The sequence below is a fragment of the Balaenoptera ricei genome, chromosome 3 (genome assembly GCF_028023285.1).
Source record: "Balaenoptera ricei isolate mBalRic1 chromosome 3, mBalRic1.hap2, whole genome shotgun sequence".
Classification (NCBI taxonomy): Eukaryota; Metazoa; Chordata; class Mammalia; order Artiodactyla; family Balaenopteridae; genus Balaenoptera; species Balaenoptera ricei.
This window is the reverse complement of record NC_082641.1, coordinates 41,016,422-41,038,573: the sequence shown is the minus strand read 5'-3', so window position 1 is coordinate 41,038,573 and position 22,152 is coordinate 41,016,422. Positions and strand designations below refer to the sequence as shown.

Genomic DNA, 22,152 nt, shown 5'->3' with positions numbered 1-22,152 from the left:
CATCATTTCCAGGATTTTAAAGCTCTTCTTTTCATTTTTTAGATTATAATTTCCATGGGTGAGGATGGGGATTAGGGGAGTGCTGATGGAGACCCACCAAAGGGATAAATCCTGCCAGCTCCCCACTGGCGTAGCTGCTGATACCGTCCCAATAACAGTTTGTAAATTTCTTCAAGCTGTTTCACCTCTTCAAGCCTTTCATTTTTGTCCCTATTACATTTACCATACCAACCCTTTAGATTGCCACGGAACGGAGGACTGACATCCTGTGTAAATGATCAAATCACAGAAGCTGGTATTCATAGCAAACAGAGCACACGTTTTAAACAGATTTTTCTCTAGTAGTCTTCTTGAAAATCTCCCTTGGGTGAGAAGACTAATCTAATGGAGGGAGACTTGAGAAGTGTTGAAAATCAATGAAGGATACATAGGATACTATTATTTTTAAAAGGCTGATTTGCCAGAAGCCTCTTTATTTGAACAATACTGTGACTGTACTGGGCACACGGACCATGCTCTGAGCCTGGGTCTTTCTTAGTTTTCTCACTGTTGTGCAGAGCAAGACAGTTAATTCACACTGAGCAGATTACAACATGTTTGACAGAGAGGATATCCTGTAGGAAAGCGCAGTGCGTAGACGCGGTGGGCAGCCCTCACACAGTGCAAGCCGTGGTGGCCCTTCGGGGGGCCGCCTGGAGAGAACATGCCAGCCCTTCTCTCAGCTTCTCCTTCCACCCAGGTTTACTCAAGCACTATGCAACCACTTTTGCTTTGGTGCAAATATTTGTTTTCTAATTGAGCCTAGATATTGGTTTTATAAGAGGTAAAATTATAAATTATTGTGGTTGAGTAAACATCAAATTTTGTAAAATATGTCCTCCCACAAGCCTCATTTCAAGCACAGTTATGACATAAAAAATATTCAGAGATTAAATTGCCCATGAATCTAGTGCTCGGAGAAAATAATTGAACAAATTGGATCACTGAAATTCAAACTGGGTCATAGAAATTACAAATATTTACAAAGGATGACCTTTCACAGTATGGCTGCAGGGCTCTGGATTCCGAGAGAAAGTGAAACAGCTTCTTTGTGGTTGTGTAGTTCTGATTTTCACTGCGTTACCCTTTATATATACATATATATTGCTTTCAACTCCTTTTCCTGCAAGTTCATATCATTTTATTAACATTAAAGGAAGACTATAATTTTAGAAATTGAAATTGAAGAATGGGAAACTATGTAGCACTTTGCTGGGTTTGAGATCAACGTTTTAAGAATAATTTGAAATATGATTGTATTGTGCATGTTTGTGTGTATATATATATATATATATATACATGTTACATTTCTATTTATCTATCATCTATATCTGTCTATCTATCATCTATATCTATCTATCCATCTATCATCTATACCTATCTATCTATCATCTGTCATCTATCTATCTTCTATCTATCATTGTCATCTAATCTATCTCAATGGTGCACTGAAGCTAGCTCATACTGGTTCATGAGAACTGACAAATACATTTTCAGGAATTCTGCAAGCTGGTTAGGGCTATGTTGGTAGCTTGAAAATGGCCGTGACAAAACTAGTTAGACCATGAAAACTGGTAAATGACACGAATCAGGGATTTTTTTCCTCTGGGAGTGCCAGTTGTTCAATAATTTACCAATATACCATTGTAGGCTTGGTATGGAAAGGGACTTCATACATAGTTCAGTCCACAGTGGAAGAAATAATTAATTTAAAAAAATACCAAAGTTAAAAAAAGAAACTATTTTGCAATTTAATTTAATGAATAAGCTCATAAATTGTCTTAAATATCACTTTTCTTATTAAATGTTTTAAAATAAAATAATAAGAGTTTAGTATATTTCTTAATCATTGCCTCTGTTTTAGGACATCTGTACAAAGCTAACTTAGGACATCTCTTGACTTATTAATTTAGTCAAAATAATAATTCTACATTTATGATTTTTAGATAGTTGCATAAATGTATGCTAAAGTTAAATATTAATGAAAGTGAAAACTATATGCAAAGTGCATGAATCAAACTTTTCTTGTGGTGTAGCTTTTGTGTGTTTATTTCTTGTAAACTCTGTTATTTGGTGTTGAGGTATTTTTTCCCCAATTTGTGTCCATGCATGCATGCGTGTGTGTGTGCATGTGTGTTTATACACACACACGCACAGATGCACAGACACATACATACATAAACCTCAACAGATCACAATGTTAAGGAAATAGGGTATCTGGCTCATTTAATATTCTACTTAGAAAAAAGGAATGAATTATGTTAAAAACTGTGCTGAGCTTATAAGTAGCTCTTTGATTTGGCCAAACAGCTCTTCCTCTCTTTTCTAAAATGTTAAAAACGCCATCTTTTCTATTTTTCCCCTTTAGGTTAACAACATGTTTAGTTGAAATGTGCATACTCCTGGTTCAGTAAATACTTTGCCTAGGAGTCAGAAGACAAGTGTGAATTTTTAAAAATTTTATCTATTAGATTTATTTCTAAGAATGTGCTGAGCTTGGATCAGAGCAGGTTGTGTACTGGAGTTGTGTACCGTGGTGACTGAATATGAGAGACCTGAGTTTTGTTGGGCAAAGAAAGGACAGGTGGAAAGAATGATTTCGGAACCTGGAGATAGTAGCAGGAATGAAGAAAATTCTAAAACTGGACACTTCTGAGCAATTACAGGCCAGGAAGAGGATACCAAATCTCTGGAAAAACTTAGCCTTTCTTCTAGCTACTGAGGGCCTCAGCACTCCCCAGGTGCATGTCTTTGACCATCAGGATCTCAGATGTAGATGTAGAGAGCCACGAGGTAGGCTGCCTCTGAGTCCACAGATAATTCCCTGGAAATTAGTTTTTAAAAATTAAATGTATGGCATTTAATTTCTCCATTGATTTGCTGCTTTTTGAGAAAAGTAGAGCCCAGGACTTTCCAGATAAGTACAGGTTCTGATCTTGTGATGGTCAATCGGGTAGAGAGATAGAGTTGTTGCAGAAGTATCAGAAAATTTTACAGCAGTAGTTCACATGTACATTCATTCATTGTTTTTTCCCCTAAGAAATGGAGCAACCTAGGAGCTTATGCTACAGTAGAGTCCGATGCACCACGGTGATTACTTCAAGAACAAAGAAGCTCATACGAAGGTGTGATGTCTTTCTGTTGGTGCGAGGTTTCAAACTTGAAATTCTTTAAAATACGTTTCCGGAGATCTATTTAAACATTGATATGCCACACTCAAAAAGCAGTGGCTTGTTGGTAAAATGCAATACTGAAATGGAATATTGCTTTTTCATAAAAAGAAGAACTGCATTTGGAAAATTAAATATCTTTAAAAATATTAAAAATAAACATACTCTCACAGCTTGAGGGTTTGAATGAACCATGTACCAAGGAGTTGAGACAATTCCTACTTTGGGTTACATCCTGGGACCCCCTCACGTTCAAAAGATGACCAGCATTTCTGCGGCATCCATCTACATTGTCAGTTCCATTCAGAAACCATTTTAGCATATCCCACACACAACGTGACTTGTCATGACAAATCACTGTTATGCCACATAAAACTGCTGTGCTTTTTCAGTATAAAAGAGTTTTGAGTTTTAGAGTTCAATACCAAAATTAGGCGTGTTCTGTAAAAGTTTAAATTAATACATTCAGTGCACTTGCTTTTAAACAAGTCTATCTTGATTTTCTATCCTAGATAGAATTTCAGCTCAATTGCACTATTTTCCAAACACTTTGGAAAGAAATCTTTCCAAGTATAGAACCCAACACAAAGATGCTGAATATATTCTCTGTGATTTAATTCTATTTTCAGTCCATATTGTATATAGACTCCACCTGGGAAATTTTTCTCATTTAAATGTGGGGAAGAGATCTTTTTCAGGTAAAATTCCTTTCTTGGCATTTACAAATATTGACCATCATGCTAAATGTGGATATCCATCAGGAATCAATGGAAAAAGTTTAATTTATATTATTTCGAAAGTAAATGATCATAAAAATCTTTTTATGTGTTCCTTAAATACTTTGAATGGTGATTTAATATATAAACATATTTGTACAGGTTATTTTTCATCTTCAAAACACTTTGTAATTTTGCTTAAATACTCAACAAAAATGAGTAATTATTTTAAAATATTTTTCAGCATTTTATAAAATAAATCTTTAATGTATTGGTTTTGGATCTTGCTTGATCTGTCATTTTCTAAGTGATTAATCCCTGATGGATTACACAGAGTTATGTGACTATGTCTTTAATTGTATTTGTAAATTTCTTGTCACATATTTGAGGCAAACCTGAGGATAGATCATTGAATAATTATTTCTTCTCTTCTAAAATATTTCATTTCTCCATTTTCTTCTTTAGTGGTCTTTTGAAGAATCCAATCTGTTGAGAAAATACCAAACATAATACAATTAGTTATTTGAATTTAGGTAATAAATACTAATCTCAGATAAAATTTAGTTTAGTAAAATGTTAGCAATTGTGGGCATACAAATAATATAATCAAGAGGTATTTTTTTCATTGATCTATTAAGTAATACTGAATGTCAAGAAATGACATTTATCAAATTGTTATTTCATTTTTAACTTTTTTGTAAATTAAATATATCATGTCTCCTAGTTAAAAACTAGTATATGTAGCAAAATAACTTAAAGGGTTTTGGAAAAATATTTTGGGAGACATACAAACTGCAGTTAGCTGGCACTGTCTCTACTTTGCCATCACCTTTCTTTTTCAGGGATGTGGCAGAGAAATTTCCATCAAGTAACTGATGGTCATAAATTGAGGTAATTATTGCTGATGGTGAATCTCGTAGGTACGCTATGGCTAAGGGGTTGGGGAGGATTTCTGAGTTGTCTGGATTAACTTTAAATGTGTTAGCACATCTGTCTATATAGGCTTGACATAAAGAGTCTCTTGAAAACACCCTGTATCATTTGGATATGAAAATGAAGTCATTGAACATATGAAAAATTTCACGTAGTGGTGAATGTGGGTCCCTTTTCATTATGCTTTGTGATATGGGGCATCATAAAAATTACAAGTGCTTTATTATTTCCAATTAAAGAGTTTAATAAAAATAAGGATAGGAGCTAGAAGGTACCTTTCCAATATTCTAATCTAAAATGGATATTTAAAAAAAAGAAATTTAAAAAAGGGTCCTAGAGAAGTGTTCTTTTTTTAAATTTGTGGTTTTTTTTTTTTTAAATTTGAGAGTGGATTATAATAGTTCAAGCAAAGACAGTGAGTTAACTCTTTGAAAGTGTGGTACTTTCATGTCATTTTAATCATGAAGTTATGGTAAATTATGCAAGGGAATTATATATTTAAAAAATAATTATTGAACAATTGAGAGCTTCGAGGGCATAAATGGTCAAACATACGCAGTTTTAAATTAGAGGAATTTTACTCAGGGGTTTATGTCTTTCTCCATGCCAGAATCTAGTTGGTGGTAGACGTCACAGAAAAGGTGACAACAGAACAAATGAACATGAAGAAACAATAAATGTGTCTCCCTTAGAATGCCAGTTCTCCTGCATGTATCAGGCCTTTTCCTTTGAGCCAACTATAAAAGTTCTGGATTCACAAACCATTAAGCCCTTTAACTTGTACCTGCATGTTCTGAAAATAAATCAGACAAGGCTTTTACAAAAGCAAGTGGTGAATCATGACTTTTCTCTTTCCTGCCTCGCCCAGTTCCTGATCTTTTCTTCTTCTTTCTCAAGTCTTTTTGCTTCTTTTCAACCTTCCTTTGCTTTCACATGTCAAATGCTTTATTTTAAAGCTTAATTTCTGTTATCTAAACTTTTCCACCCAACTGATTCTATTAACATTGGGTTTTCAGTGGAAGTTGGGTGATTAGAGTGGAGATTAGGAAAATACAGTTTATAGCTTCAAACTGAACAGGGCCAATACTAGTCAACATTTGCAACAAGTTAAGTTTGTTTTGAGCACCCAGACTTTCTTGGTAGCTTTCGCTTTCCTTCTTTTTCTTTTTGTATTTACTTAGTGATCTTATTTGTGTCCCCCTAGTTCAAAACCCTGTGGCAAAGGTCTGATTAAACAGTCCTTGGCAGAAATACACACTCAATGACTTTAATATAGAATAAATGTTGAATGAAACATTTATATTAACATATAAAAGACTAGATGGCAGTGCTATTCCCCATCCACATTCCCTAAGGATATGCATGTTGGATGAGGAACAAAGCTTTGGGATTAGTAAGTAAATCATCAAGGGTGGATCAGACATCAGTATGAGATCAAGTTAAGAGTAACGATCTGATTTCTCGGGGATCCTCTGTGGACCGAGTCTCATTCTACCCTGTTGGTTATATTGACTTGACTGGGCGTCTCCCTTAGTGTGTGGTACCATATTTCAGGACATGTTTCCCAACCTATTTAAACCTGTGTCCTCTACAAGCCTTCTCCCTTCAACATCAAGTATATTAAGCACCTACTAAGATTTTGTCAAGCTTCAATCTCTGCTATGCATGCTACAAAGGTAAAGCTATAAAGACTGTGCCTTTTGAAATGGAATTCCACCTCTAGGAGGAACCTTTGGCCTGTTCCCTGCACAAAGTCTCAGACTGAGAATTTTGATGAACTTCCAGACTGGTGGGATTTGGAAGAAGAAGGAAGACAGGATAGTCCTGAGGTTTCTGCTGCATATCTAGTTAGTCTAAAAAGATGCCTGGGGATGAGAGTAGCTCTTCTGAGCCTACCGCAGACCAAATTCTTCAGGGAGGTTCGAGTAGGAGGAGGGCCAGTTAATCTTTTCAGTATAACGGAGCTGCTGAAAGTGTGAATCCAACCGGGGGTTCTCACTCCAGTACCAAATATTTTTATACATTTCAGAGAGTTTATGACCCTCTTAAACAAAACCCAATTCCTGGAGCTCCAGAGTGAAGAGCCTTGCCTCATAGCCTGCAGCGGTGGGACATATTGGATAAGGGGTGGGCTTTGCAGATAGAGCATTGCTTGAACCCAGTCCCTTACTAGCTGGTAACTCTTGGGAGAGTTACTCTCTGTTTGCTTCAGTGTCCCCAAGGGTAAAATGTAGTTAAAATACTCAGTTGAAAAGGTTGTAAGGAAAACAGAGTGAATAGAAGCAAGAGAGAACATAGAGCGAGGGGGCTCATAGTGTTGACACAAAAGTGAAATGCCCAGATTCAGATCTTTACTTTGAAACTGACAAACCATGTGGCCTTGGGAAACATATTTAACGTTTCTATGCCTCAGCTTCCTCGTTTACAAAATGAGGTCCATAACAGTGTCTTCCTCATAGGGCTGATGTTAGTATCTAAGTGGAAAAGCTTAAAACAGTTCCTGGTATATAGTAAACACTCAGTAAGTGTTAGTTCCCTTCCCTTCTACTGTGGAATCACTGTTCTCATTGCTGGAGCTCCCACTGATGTGTCTGCTGACTAACTATACCTACAGGTCAGGACAGGCCAAGGCTGTTAAATGATCTTTCTTTGGGCTTAAAAAGAAGATCTAAGAAGCAATCAGAATGTGTCATCGAAACATCTCCTGGATGGAAGAATGTGTTTGTTTTTATACTTATGCTTTTTCAGACTGATGACCAAAAAACAGGTGGCTGAAACTTATTTGTTAGTTTTAAAAAGAGGTATACAACTAGAGATTCTATCCAAATAGTCAGCTCTAGCTTTCCTCTTCTCTTGGCAGTGGTGTCCTAAAACTACAGGAGCAAGTGCTGTGCTTAGAAGACCGTACTGAAAGAAATCAACAGTAAAATCTCCTATTACAGGTGCATATGAACAAAGAAACCAAATTCTACATTTCAAGCACAACCTTGACACCACTAAGCCGGGCCTTGGGTACCACAGTGTGGCAAAGCCAGGTATTACAGACAGAGCACGGACACCCTGTAAAGTAGGAGGAAGAGCTGGAGGTTTGAGGTGGTGGAGAATTCTGTCCTGGAGACTTTGCTGGAGAAAAACAATGGATTCTACTTACTGAAATAAATGCTCCTGATATACATGGCTTTGTTCATCTTCTCTGAGAGTAACCCCCCCAAAGAGGAAGTTAAGTCATTATAACTAACGTTAGTCAGAAAGGATAGGAACAGTTGGTAATTTGGTGGGAGAGAAATTTGCTATTTAAACTATTTGATTAAAAGATAATTCTGTTGCTCAGGCATCAGAAAAATGAATATGTAACCACAATCTGTAGTTTTAACACAGTTTAGCTTTTAAACAAAACAATAAGTAAAATATAGGGTGATATATGGTAGAATAAATGCCAACTTGATATTTAACTAGAAAAATATTAAATTCAACTTTTTATGAGATTTTATGCTCTATTAAATTTATCCTAAAAGCTATCATTTCTGTTCTGCTTAATTTGAAAAAAGATACAGCTAAGTGTTTGAAAAATTTTGCATATCTCAGTTTAAGCAAAACATCTATGTAAATATAGAGATTGACCCGACAGAAAATAGATGGTTACTCAGTTTTACAGGAGGATTTGAAACAGGAGTCTATGCAACTATAAGATTTCCGTTTCATCGACTAATTGAATAAATCTCTCATTTCTCACTCAGGCATGCAACTATTGCATAAAATGTGGTATTTTTATATAGTAAAGAAGCATTTACTTTTTAAGATACATAGAGATACGTGATTAGGATAGGGCTTATCTTAACCATAATTTTGTTGCTATATATTCTTAAATTGACATAGGAATTCATTCTTTTTTTTTCTATAAAAGAGAGTTTTCATTCTTCTCTGTTTATAAAAGTAATGCATACTTAATTTAAAATGTCCAGTGTTATAGACAAATGAAGATCCCCTATAATCCTAACCTCTAGAGAGATCTTCCATAATTTTTGGATATGTCTGTTATTTTTCTTGTACAAAAATGGGATCAATTGTTGTGCACAATGTATGAGATATACATTTTTCTTTTTAATTTTGTCTTGGTTATCATTTCAATTGCTGTGTGATACTATATTTCACAGCATGGATAAATCACAGTTTGTTTCACCAATATGCTGTTGACAATTGAAGTAGAAAAGTCAAAGGAACTTTGGTTCTTACCTTCCACAGTGCTAATATGAGCAGCATTAATAGCAATAATCCAGCAAAAGCACTCAACAGGATAACCCATAATGGCACTCTGCCTGGTAGCCCATCTTTGGATATTTGAATAGCAAGCTGAAAATTATTAAACAAGATTGTTAACGTTGCTAAACACCTATTAGAACTCCCAGTACACTGAGTTCTTTCAGGCTATAATTTTCTACCAAACAGTGTACTTAATCTCATTACTACATACAGAGAAAACAATGAGTTCATATTTTAAAATGCCCTCCACCTGTTCTAAATCTCTAACCATGTCATATTCATTATTACCAAAACAATTTTATAATTTTATCCTTCAGAAATTTATACATGAAGAGTAAACTATCTATGAATCAGAATTCTCAATGGTAGAGGTGAATTTAACCCAGGGAGAACTAACAGTATTATATGCTTTAAAGATTTATTAGTAGTCTTCACTGCATCATCACAATAGCATAAGTTTGGGCTGGAACGTCGTCACAGGTTATTGACATATAAACCTGAGTACGTCTTCTAATTCTAACTGTAACTTTAATTCTAATTCTAATGTGCTTTATTTTTTGTTTACAAATTGAGGTATAATTTTCATATAGTGAGATGCACAAATCTCAAATGTGCAGATAAATGGATTCGTGCATACATCGCCCCAGTGTGTTTTTTAATTACACCACACTGTCTATTCCAGTTGACATACTCTTAGCATCTTTAAATTAGGTCTTAACTGAAGTCAATCTTGAAGGAGACAGCTTTTAGAGTTCCAGCTGCTCAAGCTCTCTCAGTGTGGCACCCAAACCTCAGTGAAACTTGCCTGTCCTGCATCCCATCCCTTAGGTTTCTGAGAAAAAAAACTAATTCAGGGTGGCTATCAATGACCAATAATAGCTCAGGGTTCTGCATCTCCGTTTAATGGGGAACATCTCAATTCCTTAACCTAGAGGGGAAGAGTAGGGGTTAAAAAAAAAAGAAACTAACAGGGGAGATATTTGCATACAGTGGATATTGATCCAAACCCCTCAATGGCTCCGGGTAGGTCACTGCCCATGCATCCGGAAGACAGAGCTGGCAGGAGTACAGATGTACAGAGAATCAGACCTTTGAAGATAGACTTTAAACACATGTAAAACATTTCCTTGAACTTAGAGGCGCAGAAAGGGAAGTCTGGATGGGATCAGTGACTTCCCCAAGATCACGGAACTACAAAATGATCATTTTTAGTGATTTTAACAATTTAAGTATAATTTTTCTTTAGGATAAAATGTAAAATAAAGAGCTCCATGCGGAATTTTAAACTAACATTCAGGGGAAATAAAGCTAACTGTAATATTTTAACAATACATATTTAGGAATCAAATATACTCTTTTCCAATATAATATATACTCATATTTTTTGATGCTTACTGGCGAAATTTTAGCTTCTCTACATGTGGAACAACTTTTCATTTATTGGACTAAGTGCTCTTTATAAAGTAAGTAAACATTATATCCAGATATTCTATGTATCTATTCTTTAAAGGTAAATATTTATCAGAGGTCACTGGAATTATTTAAAATAGGTACTAATTTGAAATAAAAAAATTAAAACATCAGTGTTAGGCAGCTTCCAAATAGAATTTTATGACTCATGATATCCACATGAAATATTTAAACTCTCATGATAAAAGGGGGAATTATGCTGAAGTGCTCACACCTATAACAGGTATTCTGGCCTTACTTTATAACAGGATGAGAAAAAAATGCACATCATTTTATTTTTACCCAGGACTCCAGCGTGAATTGGTATTGGGGAATAGTACTTCATTTTTGTTTCAAATTTCCCAATGACTAAATGAAGAAAACTTTTAAAATTTTACATGTATTCCTATACAGTATAAAGACACTTTCTGTAAATGTTTTTTTCTAGTCTGTTCTTCAGATGTCAACTACATTTTATAATATTGGTTTTTAAGGAGGAAAATTACTAATGCATCATTTGTTATCAAGGTGAGAGTAAAAACATCAATTTACTGTGATAATTATAAGTAATCAAGTTAAACACGGCATGATAATTGTAAATATCATGGTTTTTCCCAGTTTCTTACAAAGAAGAATGAGACTGAAATCACACTTGAAGCTAATCAAGTGTAATTTGAAGCAGAAAGTGTCTGTCACTTATTGAGATCAGTGCTAGTCACTGCTTTAGGGACTATAAGTAAATATAAAACACATGTTACAAACAGAGTGAAATGTATAATGTTTTCAAAACTTGGAGTCGCACTTACCTCTCTTTTTTGATTGCCAGCACTTAAAACTAGTGATGTATTTTCACTCTGAAGTTCTGCCCTTACAGTAAGATTTAAGCTGGAAAAATGTGCCTGAAAAGCAAACAGGATTTACTACTTTCAATATATTGAGCTAATCACATTGAGAGCTAGTCATGTTTTCGTGCAATTTTTCAAACTAAAATTTTTCTGAGAGATTGAAACACTGGTTTAACATCCAGATGGAACTGATGGCATGAAATGATGACTGTGTATCCACCATTCCTCTCTGCACTCAAATTCTCACTTAGATCCTTGTTATAGAATGGGGAATTTTTCTGAATAACACAGTTTCTATTCAGATTTATCCTTCGCAAAACAAACTCCAAACCCTGCCCTCCTTTCATGTAGCTGGATATGGAATAGCTACTCTCTGGTAATGAGGTTTACATAGGAGCTTCTTTAGGATTAAGCATGAAATTACCAATATTCAACAGTTTGTGACTTACGAAAATAGCAACTTAATATGATTAAATCTAAAAATGGAAATTTCATATAATTAACAAAATACTTCTAATAGAGAAACAAGTAATATAAAATACAATGGATTAAGTTTTAAAGAGCTAGTTGTCAGATGGATTTGACTTTATTAGGGGTTAAAAATGTCCTCCAAAATAGATAGATAGATATATAGATAGATAGACAGATAGCTAGATAGATAGTCTGATCTAATACAATGAGTCTATAATATATGTTAGCTCTACTCTTTGTTAATGCTGTCAAGGATTGTCTCTCTATAATTCTTTGTCTCTTAACTGAGTTCTAAGGTATTAAGATAAGTGCAAACTTTGCTATTGTATAGGTGTTTATCTCTTGAAGTGTAAAGGAAAGAACAAGAGAGACTAAAAAGAAGCATATACATGAAAGGGGACCTTGGAGATAACTTAGTTACTAACAGACAAGGAAAATGACACCCAAATAGCTGGTTTAGTAGAGTTGGGCTTGGACCACATTTTTCCAGACTTCCAGTCTTGTGTTCTTTCTAGAGAAGCACTATGCTTAGCTGTTATTAAGTGTTGAACAAATATTTGTTTATATTATTCAATTATTGCAGAGAACTATATAATCACTTACTTTTATAAAAGTTGGTTTCCATAAGATAAGTGAAACATTCACTTGGCTCATGTCAGAAGGAATCAGATTACACGTGATGGTGGCAAATTTACATGCACTGCAGTCCTGTTTAAATGCCCAGAGGTATAAATTAGTATTCTTGCCTTTTGATAAAAGATAGTATATTAAAATATTCTACAACATAGTTATTTTTAGGTTGATATTGAATTTATTCACTTGGAAAGCATGAGGTAAAATTAGTACTTGTCTTGGTAATTTGAATTTACCAGAATGGTGCCTTGTTTGATATCTTCAGATTTGGATATTATCTTTTTCTTCCCAGAGTTGATACCAAAAGGATCCTGGAGGCTACTGGGTCTGCAGTTGACATTCTAAGAAATAAAAATATGTCTTTTATCAGACAATGTCTGATGTCAGAGGGAAAAATGACTTGGTGCAATAATGTGAAGAATCTGTGAATGATAGCCATTGCCATACCTGAAAGATCCACCTTCGTAAGTGTGCAATATGGAAGAAGCTATTCTGCACCAGCCATATACATACACCCCCCCCCCCCCACCGGATAATAATTATTGTTACCATGCCATTTTCAATTGTAATAGATAGTAGTGAGGTTGTTATGGAAAAGGAAGGATGCTAGTAGAACTTACTATTACATAAGTAATACATTCATTAATTTGTTTTCATCAAACATTAGTTTGTAGAGTCCCATAAAATAGAGAGAGAAAAAAATTTAACTCTACTGAGGAAAAAAAAAGGTTAGCATCTGTTAGTCAATATGTTGGCTCATATAATGGTTTATAAAATAAACAAACCAAAAAATCCAGAGAGGGACTTTTGTCTGTATTTATGTATTCATCCAATAATATTTTTGGAGTCCCTATACACCAGGGTAAGACACAGTGTGTGTGGCAGGGAGATGTAAGAAAGCGGCCCTATAGATGTTAAAATGCCATGTTTATAAGTTAGCTGATATTTGGATGGTTTTTCTAGACAATCTAATAAACCTTCTGCTTCCCTAGGACTCTCTACATCCTTGATAAAAGGTAATAAGGATGAAGGTTCATAAGTAGTAGGACAAGTCTAATTTTATTCTTTCTAGGTTCCCACAAACCAGCTTTTTTGGATTAGAGGTAAATGCTAGAGGTTTATGTTTTCCTTGCCTTTAGGAAAACATTTAAATATTACAAGTCAACCACTTCTGTTGCTATTTCTTGATTTCTGAGAATACCTTAACTTAAAATCTCTGCAAAGAAGAGACTGTCAAATGCTGAAATAATGCACGCATTAATTCAATACTTATTGTGATTTTCTATGTTTTAGATACCTAAACCATAAAAATAAACTGCTGTATCGACTCATTCAGTGCTATAGGTACAAAGGGGGCATGATATTGCTAACTCTTGGGATGAGTAAGTAGTATTGTACTGTTTTGGGTGCAGCTGTGTGTGCTTAGGAGCAGTGAAGAAGTCTTTTTATAGGGTGGTTTGATCACTTCAAGCAAATTAAAGGTGCAACAAACTCTTCAGGCGTAAGTCAACAATTAGTTATCTAAAATCTGCTCTAGTGGATTGAATAGTGAGCCCCAAAAGATATGCCCAAGTCCTAATACCTGAAACCCGTGAATATTACCTTATTGGAAAATAGGGCCCTTTGCAGATGTAACTAAATTAAGAATTTCCAGATGAGATCATTCTAAAGTTAGGGCAGGCTCTATATCCACTGAAGAGTGTGCTTTAAGAGACAGAAAAGGAGAAGACACTGAAACACAGGGAAGATGGCCCTGTGAAGACAGAGATTGGAGTTATGCTGCCACAAGCCACCAGACATTAGGAGACAGGCATGGAACGAAGGGTCCCTCAGAGCCTCCAGAGGGAACCAACATTGTTGACACCTTAATTTTAGACTCTGGCCTTCAGAACTGTGAGAGAATAAATTTCTGTTGTTTTCAGCCACGCTGTTTTGGGTAATTTGTTACCACAGCAGCGGTAAGGAACTAATGCCTCTACTAAATAACTAGTGGAAGTCATTATTATTATTACTAGTAGTAGTAGTAGTGTAATTTTCTAAATGCCTCTCCATGTTACTTTGATAAAATCTATTTATCACAGAGAATAAAAGGCTTTAGATACAAATTGAAGAAGATAACATAATGACATAACTCCGAGGCACACATGACTTACCTCAGAAGATGACCACCCATTTGAGTACAGTACAGGAAAACCATCTGATGTCATGTTGGGGAATGAAATTGACAGCTTGAGTTCTGGCATTGGAAAATGCCCACTTTTTCTAATCTACAGGGGAAAAAAAGAAATGTAATCCTTTCTTCCTCTTTCAACAGCAGTTTTTCTGTCTTACATAGGATTTTGGTTCTTAATTGATGAATTAAGGTATGAAATATTTTGAATGCCAAAATGAATGCAGAGGGTTTATGGCACTGTACAGAGAATTGGCATAATTAAACAAGCAAAAAATAAAGATGTTTCATGGTCAGTGGTCATATGCATCGGCTAAAATCATATATTGGTCCTTCATCTTCCCAAAATGAGTTAATTTTTTTTGTGTCAATTTACCATGCTCATTGTACTTTTCAACACACCCGTCTTTTTGGAGGTGGAAAGGAGGGAGAACACTTACCTGATTCACTCAGAACAGGTGAGCATATTTTTGTTTGCCTCAAGCCAGCTTGCTATAATTCTCTGAGCCCACAAAGTCATTTCTCATCCCCAGCGAGACGGTATCTGCCACTACGGTACAGGCAAACCAGACAGCCATCTGCTTCCCTTCACAATCCTGTCCCCAGCTAGGGTTGTTGTGTCTCTGGCTGTTGGTAATCCAGTCCAATGAGAGTCAGACTGACTCTCATTTCAATCCCCATCTCTTTTATCCACTAACCTAAAATTATCACTTCACATCACATCCTGCCACCAATGGCGATGAAGTGCATAGGGGGGGAAGTCTGGGCAGGATGAAGTTCAGCAGGAAGCTGGACTCACTGTCCAGAAGTCCTCCCCTGCTTAGGAGAGGTGCATTGAACTGGGCCAACCAGGTGCAATCCCCACCCCCTCTTCTCCAGGCCCTCAGCCGTCTCCTTGGCCTTTCTGCGCTGAATTCTTAGGCCAGCAGGGTGCACCTTAATCTACAGAGACAAATGCCAGGAAGTCCAGCTGACCTCCCTACCTGAGCCTTCTAGACTGAGAGCTATTCAGATCTGGAGCTGTTTTCTGTGGTTGCTGAAGATTAAATGCATCCCTTAATCGTGGAATTCTGGAGATTGCTGACCACCTGTGCCTGGTCTCTTAACCATGCTCCCTGACTCTTATCTTATTGTAATATGCCCTGGGCTTGCCTGGCATGGCCTCCCAGTCTAATTCCAATTGTTTTTCGATATTTAGTCAGAAATTGGGTATTCTGTAATGCACACTTATTCTTTCTGATTAAAAACAATGTTCCTTATAGAAACATTGGAAAATATTGAAAAACAGTAAGTTTCCTACAATTCTATATTGGTAATATTTTAGTGCACAAATTACCTTTTATATTTGCCTATTATGAATCTTATAAAATTTGTATCATATAAAATACGAAATTTGGTGTCCCATTTGTAAAATTTGTTATGTCATGGCATCTTCCCATAAATTTAGAGATTCTTTGAGAATATGATGTTTATTAGCTGCTTAATGACAACCACAACATCAATATTTATTGTTGACTGTTCCAGACACTGTGCTAATTTTCTCACTTGCATTATTCCCTTTAATCCTGTTAACAGCCCTATGAGGTAGATTCTCTTATTATCCCTGTTTTATCTAGGAGGAAATAAGGTTAGAATGAGAATAAAGACTTCCAAGGTCACTGAACTGGTAAAGAGCAGAGTTAGGTTTTTCTTTTTCAACTCCAAAATGTGCCCCCTCAACCATTATAATAGCTGTCTCCCCATGCCCAGGTTTTAATTTTTAAACTAATATAAATAACATTGTTAAGAGTATCTCTGGGTATAAATCTGTTTGTACCACCAATAATTTCCTATGGGAAATTTCTAGCAGTAGAGTTAGTTACTGGGTCTCACCTAAAAAATGTTCTTTTTTTTTTTTTAATTCCATTACTCCAATTTTAGATTTTACCCTGGCAAAATAATCAAAGATACAAAAGATTTATGCTCAGGGATATTCTTAACAATATTTTTTATATCAATATTATTTATAATAGTTTGAGAGTACCTGTTTCAAGCCTGGACCCTAAAAAGTGACAATTCGTGAAGATCTACAACATTCAAAGTCTTTCCCTCCCTTCCTCCCTTTCTTCTTTCCATCCTTTTTTTCTTTCCTTCCTTTCTTCCTTGTTGTTTGCTGAATTCTCTAATCCAGGAAAAGCAAATGGGACTTGAAAAACTGGGTAGCTTACATTTCAAAAATTTACCCCAGTAGTAGAGTGATTGGCATTCATACTAACTTCCTGGGTATAAGTTGTCATAGGCATTTCAGCAAAGGGCACAAATAAAAACAATGAAATGTTCTTGAGAGTATTCATTTATTTCCACTTTGTAAGAGAATTCCCTTTTTTCATCGTTGCCAATTCCCAAAGAGACTGAGACCATCTTCACCTCTAATAATGCTGCATTATTTCATACTTTTGAATACAGCTTTAAATCCATCATTTGAATTGGATGCTCTTTTACTTGCGTAATATTAACTTGAGTCTGTGTCTGTAAGTAGGCAGTACCTAAAATGACAGCCTGGCTCAGCTCCATAATTACTTATTATAATGGTTAGGAAAAGTCTGTTATGAAGAGTTCAAAAATAAAAATAGAGGTTGTAATAGAAAATATCATTTAAGGAGGCGATAGTAGGAACACCACTAAGTTATGGTATAATACATATGAAAGGTAGCAAGGAGCAGAATAAGATACAAATTTATTTGTTGAGTAGGGAAATTATTACCAAGACAATTTGAAATAATCACTTTCTGAAATAGTCATGTTATTTTTTAAAAAGTGCTTTTCTCAGTTATACTAAAAAATGCAAATAAAGTCTACATGTTTATAGGTAGTGTCTACTTGTTTCCCTATTTTTTCTAGGAATTTATTATAATTAATTGTGTAATAAGGAAATTAGGGACTTGAGTCTTTAGCTTAAAAGTATAATTATCATCAATTTAAATAAAATTATTTTAAATTAGTGAAATTATAAAGAAAAATATGCTGGAACATAGAGATTAACTGTTGAACAAACATGTCTGTATGTGTCTGTTAATACTTTTATTTAACTTATAAACTTACAAATAACTCTTTTACAACACTAATTTAGAGCTAATTTCTTACCAAGTAGAAGATATTAATTTCATTTCCAATATCCTCAGTAGAACTAATAACTTCAGGGACTGTCTCGTTGGCCGCAATTGAAATATGGTATTCACTTGCAGAGCTTAAAAGAATTAATTGGAAAAAGAAAAGTAAAAGACAACAAAGTTTAACTTTTACTTGACCTCACTCTTTTTCTTTCTTTATACCAGGTAATCCCACAAAAAGTACTTATAGAGATTTCAAATCAAAGGCAAATTCTTTTACCCTGAAATCTAAAGTTAAATCTTTGAGGAGGGTGAGAAAGATTATAATTTAATTCCATAGTTGCTGATGCTAAAATATGTACAGTTTTGAAAGTAAAAGTTTCGTTGTTACCAAGTGAAAAGTTTTCAGTAATTCGCTAATATCATGTACATTTAGTGAATAATCAGGCTAAAACTTGGTATTTTTAATAGTGCTGAATTTAAATAGATTTTAAAAATGTGTTACCTTTTCACAATTTAAAGTTCTATATTTACTGCTAAATGTAAAAGTTCAGTCTTTTTCATACAACTTCTCCATGTTCTTTGGATGAACTTGGTAGAATGAAATGTAATATAAACATATTTAAAAGCAGTACTTCAGTTTAGAGAAGACAAATAAGAAATATTTATTAGTTTAAATAAATGAAAAATTCTTGGGAAAAGTCAGTGTACCAAGAGAAATGGAAGCAGAAAAATAGAAAACAGCCAATAGAATTAAAGGCTAAGAAATAGAAGCAAAATCTACATGTATATCATACAATCCTTTCATTTTCGTTGTCTGTTATCAGTAAAAGGAAAGTGCCATAGAAAATAAATTAATAATATGACAAGACTCTTAGACTAAACTTGCCACAGATTCTTGTGCTTTTTGTACATTGTGCACATTTATGCAGCAAAAGCCTAGAGTCCTGCTTATACAAATTTGCCAACATGAGTGGTGTTTGGATAGATCAGAAGTTCTTAGGAAAAAGGATGGTTTATGAATAATGGGAGAAATAAATAGCTCTTGTCAATGAGCAATAGTTTAATCTTGAATGTCCAGAATGGGCAGGCTAATCAGATCCCATACAATGAGAAAAAGAGCCAAGAAATATGTTGGTGACCTCTAAGAACATTGCCTTTTGTGAAGGATTTCTGAGTCTTCACCTTGCGTTTAGGAGTTAAGACGGGACTGCTAATGCAATCCGGTATCATTAGCCCCTCACACTTTAGATTATTTGGGATGCTGAGTCTCAATTTTTAGAGTGCACCAGAATCACCTGGAGTGTTTAACACAGATTTCTGGGCCCCCCTCCCCCAGAATTTCTGATTCAGTAGGTCTGGGGTGGGGCAGAGAATCTGCCTAACAAGCTCCCAGGTGATTCTGATGCCCTTGGCCAGGGACCACAAGCTGAGATCCACCGGGCTATAGGAAGCATCAACATGAAAGTGCGGTGTTCTCCTACCTGTAAAACTGTAGTCCAACTTCATATTTTACAGGGATAGAAACGTTTACTTCATTATCAAAAAGGGCTTCAGGTGGCTCTTCACTGTCACTAGAAAACATACAGCACAGTTGGACAAATCATTAAACCATTGACTATTTATAGACCTTTCTAAGCATTTGAATGAGAAGCTTATTTTGGCAACTAAATAAAGCACACACACAACATGTGTGGGATCCTTGATTTTTAAAAAATATTCAGTGTGGAGAGGGAGATCAGAGATGGGTATTGTTAAAAGTTGTCAAGGTGATTCTGAAGTGCAGTGAGGGTTGAAAACCATACTGATTTAGTATGAGGTTTCTCAAACTTCTCTGAGAATAATGATAAGTATCCTTGGGTCAATGGTTAAATACACAGATTTTGGGGCTTCTCTCCTAGAAAAATACGGATTTAGTAGGTCTGAGTTAGGACTCATGAATTTGTGTTTTTTAATACAAATCACACAGGTGATTCTTATTTATCATAGATGAGGCCCTTGTGAAGAGACATGCCTAGGATCACACCTGAGAGTAAATCTGAAAATTTTTGTCATTTAATAGTCTTTCTATGCCTTGTACTTGATGATGGTATTATTTGTTGAGCACTTACTTATTCCCCTGATTTTAGTTATCATTTCAATTATATATTATGTAAATGCATGCATATATTTTATACGTACATATACACACACGTATCTCATACTCTTCTGTCTTAAAAAAGAGTACGTCCAAATAATATAATAGTAGCCAACACTGGCTCTGGGGCCAGAGTGCATGAAATTGCTCTTGGACTTAGACCCACTTTGGGAAAGTTATTTAATCTCTCTGTGTCTTGGTTTCTTCATCTATAAAATGGGGGTTTTACCATTAAATTCTTAATAAATGGTGAGTACCAAGTGTAAAATACTTAACATTGTGCCTAGGACATAGGAAATACTCAATAAATATTAGATTTCATTATTATTATCACACACACCTCTCTACCAAGTGACTAAGCACCTAGCATTTTGTCTCACAGAACGGGCAAAGAGTACCCATTAATGGCTCTGCTTATTCCCAAGTGTATTAGCGGCTTGGTATGCGTGATGGGGCAGTGAAGGCAGCTCCCTGCCCTGGGTTATAGATGTATGTGTGATTGGGCTTTTGCTGTGAACGGTCCTGTTCCACACTGCAGCTAAGTTAATATTCCAAAGAAACAGCTCTGTATTTATGACTTCACCCCTCAAAAACTTCTCTGGATCCTTATGGCCTGTTCAACTAAGAAAAGATGCCTCATTTTGAAATTCAATACTTACTGTAACATGGTAAGATGTACACTTTCTGTAACATGGTAAGATGTACACTCCGTGTTTATCTTCCATTACTCTTTTATGTATTCTCTATATTTGCACTAAAACGGATCAGCCAATATTCCCCCAAATAGATCTAGTGGTCTAACTTTGAGTTTTTGCTCAAGCTGTAAATTTTGCCTGGAATGTTCCATCTAACTACCGACCAACCTCTCTGAATTGCCACCCACCCTTTAAGGTCCTTCTCAATTATAACTTCCTTGATAAAGCTTTCTTGGATTCTCATTGCCAAGCAGATGTAATTTCACCCTCCATTAAGTCTCTGACACATGGCTTATATTTCTCTAATGAATTGGCCTTGTTCTATCCTGTATTATAATAATTTAAATACTAGTCTCAGTCCCCTACTGTAATATTCACCCCATGAAGAGGTTCATGCCCTTATTTAATTTTATATTCCCTAAGTGACCAATTCAATATTTTGTCCATAATAGATCTCAAATAAATATTTGTTGAATTGAACTGAATTGAGCATACAGAATTAACTCATCTATTAATTCATTTTCTCACTTATTCGTTACTCACTAATTCATTCTTTCTCACTCTACATTTATTTAGTGATTATTAGATTTTTTTTTTACTGGGGAATAAAATAACAAATGATAAAAGTTTATCTCAAGTTGCTTATGGTCCAGTGGATAGTTATACTCAGAAGAAAGGTAAGCACTATTTCAATTTCCTTATTAGACTTTTGTTATTTTTAGTTTGTGTATTCTACGCCATTTCAGAAGCTTTGACTGATTTGAATAAAATTTATTAAACTACAAAAGGATATCATGAAACTTTAAGTCCCTCTAATGATTCAGTTGACCTTGATGGGCAGTCAGTAAAAGTTTTTAAATCAGAAAAGCCTGTAAAATTTTAAACGGATTGAAATGCAATTTGGCAGATATAAGTGACGTGTGATTACAACATGTTTTATAGCTCATAGAACCAATGATTTAATCCAGTTAGGTGTATTATGTCTATTAAATGAAAATTTCTTTATTTTGCTGATTATTCATAAGGATGTTTTTGTGAAGCAAAGGGGTTCACTGCCTTCTACTGATCCCATAAAAGCTGTAAGAAGTTCTAGTCAGTCTATAAAACAAAATATTTTAAATACATGAAAGAAATTATATGCATGCATACACATACACTCATGCACACATAGGAACCAACCTTGTTGTACTTAAATGAATGATCACATTTTCCATGAGATAAGATGAGTTAAACTGAAATAATATTTTGAATGTTACCTATAAAATAAAAATATCTTTAGTAACAGATAAAGAAGTAGAATGTTTGCTTTGATTAAAACATTAAATTATATAAATGATATCTTATCATATTACCATTGTCTACCAGATCACAATCATAAACAATGTTATTATGAAATGGTCATAATTAAAGCCTCTTTAAAATGGAAACTTCAAGTACCAGCAACCATCTATATCTATCCATTATAAAATAGGGGAACACATACTGAATTCCATTGATTTGACAGTATAAAAATGTTGTGGACCTTTAAGGAATAACAAAAACAAT

General features: G+C 34.9%; 1 protein-coding gene across 5 annotated transcripts in view; it reads right to left on the bottom strand.

The window, feature by feature from the left end:
- Nucleotides 1–22,152, bottom strand: part of ITGA1 (integrin subunit alpha 1) — a 179,545-nt gene that overhangs the window by 14,849 nt on the left and 142,544 nt on the right. For 3 of the 5 annotated variants that reach the window (XR_009502303.1, XM_059916363.1, XM_059916364.1), the window contains exons 21-29: nucleotides 21,787–21,863; nucleotides 19,260–19,349; nucleotides 17,810–17,912; nucleotides 14,670–14,783; nucleotides 12,753–12,857; nucleotides 12,487–12,591; nucleotides 11,374–11,466; nucleotides 9,092–9,208; nucleotides 4,321–4,411 (exon numbers count right to left, since the gene is read on the bottom strand). Coding sequence is in view for 4 of the 5 variants with exons in the window: in XM_059916363.1 (XP_059772346.1) it covers nucleotides 4,367–4,411; nucleotides 9,092–9,208; nucleotides 11,374–11,466; nucleotides 12,487–12,591; nucleotides 12,753–12,857; nucleotides 14,670–14,783; nucleotides 17,810–17,912; nucleotides 19,260–19,349; nucleotides 21,787–21,863 (849 nt within the window). In the remaining variant the exon portion in view is untranslated. Of the gene's footprint in view, nucleotides 1–438; nucleotides 4,412–9,091; nucleotides 9,209–11,373; nucleotides 11,467–12,486; nucleotides 12,592–12,752; nucleotides 12,858–14,669; nucleotides 14,784–17,809; nucleotides 17,913–19,259; nucleotides 19,350–21,786; nucleotides 21,864–22,152 lie in introns of those variants that run through there. The other 2 variants (XM_059916362.1, XM_059916365.1) reach the window with 1 other exon arrangement.